A 9014-nucleotide genomic window follows, 5' to 3' on the forward strand; every position below is an offset into this window, starting at 1 on the left:
GCATAAGGTATGCAAATGTTTGTATTCCTCTCCAGGGCTTGAAGTATGTCGATCGTACATATGTATATCTAACAACAGCTTGTTCTTCCTCCTCCTCTGCCGTGCCAGGCGTCACCACAGTGATGTTGGTGAGATGCCGCAGACCAGGCTGCGTGCATCTGTGCGAGATTTACGCTCTCCGAAGAGATCGTCAAAATCAACGATCGAAGAAGAATTAAAAAAGCTGATTGACCTCGAGAGTCCCCCACCAGACTCTGACAAGGAACGAAAGGTACCAAGTTATTGCGTTATTCCAGTCTGCTTTCCCCACCTCGACTGAAGGCACCGATTATTATTGGGGTGAGGTTGCAGTGCATCTTCTGCTCCTTGCCATTCTTCCTGTATGAGCCCTAGAGGGCGAGTGTCAGGAGGCTGTTTGACTGTGTTGGGAGCTGTGTGTCCATTACAACCAAGTCTGATCATGTGCTCAATCTACATCGAATTCCGGGTGGGGCGAAACCTTAGGCAAGTTTCCTTACTCCACACGCCTAAGTTTACCTAACAGTAAGTAGGAACCCGGTTGTTAGTCAATTGGCAGATCTCTTTCTCTTTCCCTCCAAAAAAAATATGGTCACTCAATCCATGACTGTTTGTGAGAGAGTGCTGTGGGCAATTGGCTACTGTGTTTGAACCACAAAATACAAAGTCAATTCACTTTACAGTATATTCTGTGAAACGCTTTGAGACGTCTCAACGACATGATAAGGCGCTATATCAACTGCAAGGATTACTATTATCTGTCCACACTCCTGTGAAGTGAAGGTGTCACTAGATAGCACTTGAGAGCACCAGCCTTGTCTGAGGATTTATCCCTTTCTCGAGCCCGTGATTTGCATTTGTTTTAAAACAAAGTAATACATCTCTCTGAAACACTTCGCCTGTAACAGGATAGGGAGGCAAGTCTTGAATCCAATTAATTTGTATTTAACATGATCAACTCTGTTGCTAACTAGTCACCAATTGCCTGAAGTATTTTCAATGTATTATAAGGATTGTTGAGGCCAGGATCGTAGACTTGTTTCAGAAACCACTTGATGTGGGGAAGACAGTAGGGTGGGTGTTCTGGAAGGATGAGATCAAATGGACCAAATAGCCACCTTCCTTCACCTGAATGTCATTGGATGATTAATTAGTAACACAAAGTGAAGAGGGATAGTTCTTTTAGTTGGTTCACATTTATGCCTCCAGCTCCAACTATACCTCGTGCCAATTGATTGTTTTGTGGCATGTGGGTGGTCAGGCCTTCAGCCTCTCTGCCTCCATCCTTTGGACCTCCATCCAACAGTCCCTTCGCTTTACCCCATCCCTTGCTTCTTTCAAGGCCCGTCTAAAGCCCCCTCCTCTTTGACCACGCCTTCGGTCACCCACTACCCCCCCCACCCCCCTGCCCTCCATAGCTCCTGATCCCAAACCCCAGCTTGGGTCCAAATCCCTGACTCTCTAACGCCTTGGGACATCCTGCCAATGTAAAAGGTACTGTATAGATGTAACTTGTTATGGTGTGCTGTGTTCCGGCCACTGAATCTGTCCTCTTGTTTCTCTCCCCACAGCAGTCGATGCCGAGCACCCCGCCCTCCAGGAAGGCCCTGCACCGGACTCTGTCTGACGAGAGCATTTACAGTGGGCAGCGAGAGCCGTCCTTCTCTAACTCTCGCACCTCGCTGCTGGACCAAGCGCTGCCAAACGACGTCATCTTCTCCAGCACCTACCCCTCCCTGCACTGCACTCTGCCCAGCCGCAAGCCTGGCCAGTCCTTCAGGTCCCGGCACGGTAGGTAAAATTCCCAAGCCCCTTCCTCCATTTCTGAGGCTTTAATTTTGCCTTCGTTCCCCCCGTCCGGTTATCTCCCGTCCTGAAGCTGCTGCCCTCCCAACATAGGGACACAGGAACAGGAGGAGGCCATTCAGCCCTTTGAGCCTGGTTCACCATTCTATTAGATTACGGCTGATCTGTACCTCGACTCCATTCATCTGCCTTTGCACTATGTCCTTCGATGCACTTACCCAGCAAAAATCTATCCACCTCAAGCTATCCACTTGCAAATTTGAAACCCAGCGTGGAGGCTCCCCACCTCGGTAGCCCACAGTAACAGCAGTGAACGGGTGACAACAATCATATCCTGTCCACACCCAACTCCTTACATGTGCAATCTCCAGCGTGGCGCTGGGTGATCAGGAACAGGAAACGTGGTGGGTTTGCCCTGCCCAGAAGCACCAATAACAATTGTGGCATTCCATTACCACCAAAGCCAAGGTCGGCTAATGCGGCATAGACCAGGGATCTATCTGGTCTGCCTGGCTCATTGTCACACTGGGTCGGGACTTTGCCAGGGAAGCCAGTCCACTGTTTTATTTTGCAACTTTATTGGCAGCGACATGAGATTAGCTTGACATCGCGGTTAGTGTCTCTGACTACTATTTCACAATGAAAGGGCATTGGAGGGGGGAGATAAACTGTATTTCACAGTGCAGAGAGGGGATTTAACAGAGGGGATAAGGGACTGGTTTCAGTTTGCAATTCCACACTTGTTGATCAGCAGAAACGTAGCTTGTTATTGATCCGATCGACTACTGAGGAAATCTTTGCTGCTCTGGTGCAGAATAACGTGGCTGTAAAATAATCTACAGATACCACTGTAGTAAAAAAAACGTTTATGTTAACTGTTTGGATAATGTGTAGCTTCCTGAATAGTTTGTTCTTTGCTCCACTTCAGTTGAGCTCTCAGCCTCCGACGGCTCCCTGACTGATATCCATGAAAGGAGCAGTCAGTCAGAAGCACTGGCCGACCCTGGCTTAATGCCCTTGCCAGACACTGCCTCAGGCCTCGAGTGGTCGAACCTTGTGGATGCTGCCAAAGCTTTTGAAGGTAAGAGCGTGCGTGCCCGTGACTGATGAGAGCATTGTGCAGTGCTACTGGCCATTCTTCCCGAGTGTTGGCAGGCCGTCAATCACTGGGAGAAATCGAAATTGAACCCAGTCCTGTCCCCATACAATGTCCAGGTGCACCCATCTTCCAGCAGAGGTTACTGGACGGGGAGTGATCAAGTGAGAAAACCATGATAGCTTGATTCCCACGCCCCACAGACCTGATTAACGCAGGCTGGCGTATGATCTCTGTCATATGTTTACAAGTCCTGCTGTGGGTCTCGAATTAACCAAGCCAAACCGACACTCTGGAAACAGCAATAATAACAATAATAATTCTTGTGTTTCCACGTTACTGTAAGGTAGATTGATTGACTGTGTGTATTTGTGGGTGAACACACCCTTGACTTGCACTTTGCTTTGTGAATTTCCAGTCCAGCGCGCTTCCTTATTTGGTGGCGGTGATTGCGAGCGCAGGCCCGAGAGCTTAGCCATTGGCTGCCATCAGACAGAGGAGGAACCTTCGCCCCAAGCCACGCCGAGCAGAGGGTGAGTCCTCCCGCCTCACACCGGCTTCAGTTCTAACCCAGCACAGGAGCAGTATTGCGCGTATTGTATTGTATTGTACGCTGACACTCCAGTGCATTGCTGGGGGGAGTGCTGCATTTTCGGAGGTGCCGTCATTCAGTTAAACCGAGTTTCCCAGCTGCCTCTTCAGGTGGACGTTAAAGATCCCATTGCGCTATTCGAAAGAGAAGGGAGTTTTTCTCTCCCGGTGTCCTGTTAATTTGAAGATAAATGTGTTTTTCTTTCCCTCCCCACCCCCCACCATCACTTGCTATGGAAAGTAAGTTAATCTGAAACGTATCTTAAAATGCATGTTAATGGCAATGTAAGAGTTTTTAAAGGCAGGCATGGCTCAGGAGTTGGAACCGTCACTTTAACCTGAGGACAGGCAGGGGTCGGGTCGTTCATGGGAGAGGCGGGAAGAAAACAACTGAAATTTTTTTTGGCTTGAATGAATTCCAAGTTGTCTTAATGTTAATTGGACTCTCTCTCTCTCTCTCTCTCTCTCTCTCTACCTCTCTCTGATTCTGCCCGTCTGGCAGAGGTGAATCTCCAACTCATCTGTCTGAGAAAGTGAGCGAGCTGGAGATGATGTTGAAAGAGCTTCGGGATGATTTGCAGAGGGTAAGAGTCAAAGGTCACATGTACACTTCTTGGCGACATCGGGAGTCGAGTTTCTTGAATGTCCTTAAGGAACTCCAGTTAATTCCTGCCGACCTGTATGAATTCTGCTGTGGAAGTACAGGGTGTTTACATACAAAGCCCTTTTATCCTGTTAGCCCTATGTTTTTTTTCTACAATGAATCATGTGAAAGAATGATGATAAGTGTATTTAGAAGTGCTTAATTGTATTCAGTACGAGTGTTTACCTGTATTTAGACATCCAGAGGATCGGGGTGTGAGTGTGTGTGAGCGCCATCATTTTCATGGCAGATAATGATCTGTGCGATATCTTCTGTAACCTGGATGGAGTGAGGAGGACGTAACTGGTGGCAACACATTGTTACACTCACCTCATCTGCAATAGAAAATAAATCACAGTAAGAAACAAAAACACATGGGGTTAACAGGACTTTGTAAACCTTGGGGATTGAGCCGGTCGGTGTGATCTTCTGTTGGGGGGGGAAACTCGGTGCCATTTCCTCAACTGATAACTTAATGAAGAATCCATTAAGAAATACCACAGAATGATCCCCTGACCGCCGCCCAAGACGCCCTCACTAATCCACCCACTCTCGCCTCTTGGGTTAGAATGTTGTCGGTTCAAGACCACCCACGTTGGGACATGGAACTCGTACGGTTCGCTGACACTCTAGGGCAGTGCTGGGGAAGCCCTACGTTGTCAGAGGTACCGGCATTCGGATCAGACGTTAAACCAAGGTTCTGTCTACCTGTTCAGGCGGACATTAAAGACCTCACGGTGCTGTTCATCATGAGAAGTTTCTCCCGGCGTTCTGGTCACTATGCTGACATACTTGTTCCCTGCCACCAGGGGGGGATCCTATGCAGTGATCACTGACAGCCATCAATCAGTGTCTGCGTAAATCAAGGCAAGATTGGACGTAATATCACTCACCTCTATACATCTGCCTCCATCAAATTACAGGACTATTCACTGTCAGGTGCCACTCTCTAACGCAGTGTGAACATGACTGGGTATCGCTCTCTATTTATGCCTCGTTGATCAGTTTACTGTACTAAGCACTCGCAGCCAGAGCCCACACTGATCCGTGTGGTTCTTGTGTTTCAGGAGAAGGAAGATAAAGTCGGTCTGCAGGCTGAGATGCAACACTTGCGGGAAGATAACCTGCGATTGCAGGAGGAGTCTCAGACAGCGTCAGCACAGCTCAAGAAATTCACTGAATGGGTCTTCAACACAATTGACATGAAGTGATTTTGCAGAGAGAGATGGAGGGAAGGTGGGAAACTCGGGGCTAAGCAGTCCGACACGTTCTCCCTTCACGTGGAATTTCACCTCCGAGATCCTAAGACCCCGACACGCTCACTCACTTTCATCACAAACTGAATGATTGTTCTGAATACACACCACGTACAGCTTTGCCTTATGCTAGCATCTGAAATTGTTAATGTGAAAGTCAGGTTTTGCACTGTATATATTTTGTACATATATATATATAGATATATTTGTTTGTAAAGCTCATTTTGCTATTTCAAAACCACTTTGTGGCTTTTAATTTTCTCCCCCATTTTTCTTGTTGCCCTGATTTTTTTTAACAGTAAAATGCCTCTAATCTAGAGACGCGAGTCCTTAAGTCGATTTGCAAGCCCTAATGGGAAAAATGGGATTTTATTTTAAAAGTTTGGATTCTTCCCGTGAAAGCGATAACAATTTAGATGTGATTTCCATTTGATTGATTTAAATCAGTAGGAATCCTTTGGGCTTTTTGATATGAAAATGTTTTTGTTAATTAAAAATGCAGAGATCTCTTTTCTTGTTTAGAAAGTTTAACACGGCGTCTAGGACATGTTGTCTGCGGTCCCAAAGATTATTTCCCAAAGAGCATCTGCGGGGGAAAGAGGGGGAGAGAGAGAGGTTGTGCATTTTCTCTATACTATACGGAAGCACCTTTTGTAAAACCACTTCACGGGAATGTGTTCTGAACACACAAGTCAAAGCACTTTGCACGTCCCCTGCTGAACAGACACAGCGAATGACCAAAACAAAGGCTTTAGAAAGCTGAGCAGAGTGTCGAGCCTTGTTTTTGTTACTTAAGAGACACCCTTCGTTTTTTTTTCATTTCTAACTTTTTAGGGAAGGTGCTCTAGCGAGTTTTGCGGGGGAGTGTGATGCTCAATTGACCCGGTTCAGTTCGCAGTCTCAGCCCAGCAAGAAGGCAGGTAGGAAATGCCCAACAGGGAGTATTTGATTCACCGACTAGTGATACATTGGTGGCATTGAGCACAGAAGGTTCACGTTTCTAACCCCATACGCCAAATGTGCACATTTTTCAGCTGTAACTGCTCATGGTTCAAGTCTCCCAGAAATCAGATTTTCCTTCTCAACCTCTTTCTTCCAGTAACGTTTCTTCTCTCCCCCCCCCACCCTCCCGCCCTGAAAGAGTTGAAACATTTCGTAAATAAATGGAACTGAACTTTTTCAGGATATTTTGTAAGAGTTCTGGTAAATTTTGAAGTTCTGGATTTTTTTTAAGTTTAATAAGGCTGTATGAAGGAGATGTATTATACCTTGTAGTGTATTGTTAATATGAATGGTTATTACAGCAGGCATTGAATCAGTTTTGAAAAGGAATTTGCTTATTCGATGGGGGAGGTAAAGCAGTTGGAACAGAAGCCTATTTATTGTACTTAAGATTTCCAGTTTATCCATGTGTTGTATTTAATCAGCAAAGGTACATTCTAAACATCTCACAATAAATCTCGTCTCAATGTTTGCAGTTTCATTCTTCTAAGTCCTTTCATTCAAACCTATCTCACATTTCTTCTGTCTGTCTATTTTTGGGTTCATATGTTGCTTTGTCACTCGATACTTCTGTGAGGTACAGTAAAACTGGCACAAGTCTGATCTGTATAAATCATACATTCACCTGAATTGTACATGTGCCCAAGTCCCGTTGAATTTCCTATATTTATAAGCTTGACATAACTCATTACTTTGCAAGAGACATGCAAATATATGGTCTGAACTGATCTGACTTATTTGAGGTTTACTGTACACTCGCCTACCAAGTCAGTCTGTGCTGGTGTTATTTCTCTGGGCCACTTAATCTAATACTATTCTTCCACTTGCTCGCGCATATTATATATATATATATTATCACTTAACATTCCTATTTGAATCTGTCTGAACCGATTTCCGTATTTCATTTGTCGTCAGCCTCTCTCAAGTGCAATCCTCCTCCAGGGCAAGGATTGCGGGTTCAATCTCCACATCAAGATTTTGAACTAATTTGGAGTCTCTGCTGACACTCTTAATCATTGTGTTTTGGGTGGGGTGGGGGGTTGCGCTGCATTGTTGGAGATGCCATTCTTCATTAAACTGGTGGGGGCGGTGCTCCTTGGCTACATCCCGTGCGATTTGTGTTCATGGGAAATCCGCACTGAAGAAAGCTCCAAGGAAGTGGTGAAGGCAGGGAATGTTCCAATGAGTAGAGCAGCTCAGAGATATTTGAGGAATTTGCCCGTCGCAATCGTTTCGTGCAAAGTTCATGGTCTCTTCGATTTAAGCCCCCATTTCTATCCCCTCCCCTCGAAGAGACGAAGGTACAGAGCAGAAATAGACAGTCACCTACCCTTCCACACACACACTTTGGGTTGTATAACAAAGGTCATGAGTAGGAGGTCAAATAAATTTCCTGTTATCCACAGGAGGCAATAAATCACACAAGAGGATAACTGTTCTCGTTGAAAGGCAGCCAACAGTCTGTTGCAACCGAGTGAATAAGCCTTTGTCACTATCTTATATTCACCGAAGACAAAATTGTGTTCACTCACTGGATAAAGAATTGGCTCTGTAACTCTCATGCTGAATATTGACAGTGGTGGGGTGGGGGAGGATTGACGGCTGGGACACTGAGTTGAGGGGGGGAGGGTGGGGGATCGAATACTTTTTCTCAAGGAAGGGAACATTCGCCCCCACCCCGATATGACCTATTTGGACTTTGTCCACTTCACCAAGTCTTAATGATGAACCAGTCAGGCTGGTCAATCATCAACAATGCATTAGATTTCTGAGAAGCTCCTGGCTTCACTACGCACATCTCTGAGCCAGTTCAGCCTCACTTAACCTCCTCCCAAAGGTTTAAAGGTTAAACTTAAACCAAACTTAAAGATTAAGGGAAAAGTGGACCCACCACAACAATAACTACTCCTAACTCAACTGCCTGAGAAGATCTTTATCTTTGGTTCTCCCACAAACCCACACAGTGACGCCACTTTACAATGTGAAGCACTTTGAGACGTCTTCGACGACGTCATAAGGCACTTAACGAATTCAAGGATTATTACTGCAAGGAACTCGCTTTCCCAGGGGGAATGTCACCTGTTTTTTTTTCGTTTCGCTCCCTCACAACAAACACACGTGCACAAATGAACTAAAACGTTTGACTAACTCCTCGGGTGGAGTGGCTGTGTACGTGTAGAGCAATGCTGAATATCAAAACTGTAGAGGCGAGGATAGCTCATCAGGAGTTTGCTCTTAAAAATAAAGATTTGCTACCTTCACAGCTCAGCACGTTTATCAAATGAGTAATAGAGTGGGAAAGCCCTGGGCGAGCTCGATCTCTCTGGTCTGTGCTGAGTTAGCCGGTCTGACTCAGTGTTAAACATGCTGAGCAGCGAGGATAAATAATGCAGAGGTAAGCGAGTTATGTAACGTGCAGTTCATCCCACTCCTGTTCACCAGCTCCACACAATTAAACCTCAAGCAAGACCATGAGCTGAGGAGAAGTTTCCACCCGCACAGAGGTAACTATAGGACTTCGAACAGACTTCAATTAATGAAGGAGCAAGAGCTGAGCGAGCAGCGAGTCAAGTCAAAAGCGGGTCATCAGATAAGTACAAGA

At 45.8% G+C, this 9014-nt stretch overlaps 1 protein-coding gene across 6 annotated transcripts in view; it reads left to right on the top strand.

Moving 5' to 3' along the window:
* The window catches only part of sipa1l1 (signal-induced proliferation-associated 1 like 1), a 163803-nt gene extending 156920 nt beyond the window's left edge, over positions 1–6883 (top strand). For all 6 annotated transcript variants that reach the window (XM_007893254.2, XM_042337969.1, XM_007893253.2 and 3 more), the window contains 6 exons: positions 109–271; positions 1590–1809; positions 2753–2905; positions 3339–3453; positions 4014–4095; positions 5222–6883. In XM_007893254.2, coding sequence (XP_007891445.2) covers positions 109–271; positions 1590–1809; positions 2753–2905; positions 3339–3453; positions 4014–4095; positions 5222–5365 — 877 coding nt within the window. In that variant the 3' untranslated portion in view covers positions 5366–6883. The remainder of the gene's footprint in view (positions 1–108; positions 272–1589; positions 1810–2752; positions 2906–3338; positions 3454–4013; positions 4096–5221) is intronic.
* The last annotated feature ends 2131 nt before the right edge of the window (positions 6884–9014 follow it).

The sequence above is a fragment of the Callorhinchus milii genome, unplaced genomic scaffold (assembly GCF_018977255.1).
Source record: "Callorhinchus milii isolate IMCB2004 unplaced genomic scaffold, IMCB_Cmil_1.0 Scaffold9, whole genome shotgun sequence".
Lineage (NCBI taxonomy): Eukaryota > Metazoa > Chordata > Chondrichthyes > Chimaeriformes > Callorhinchidae > Callorhinchus > Callorhinchus milii.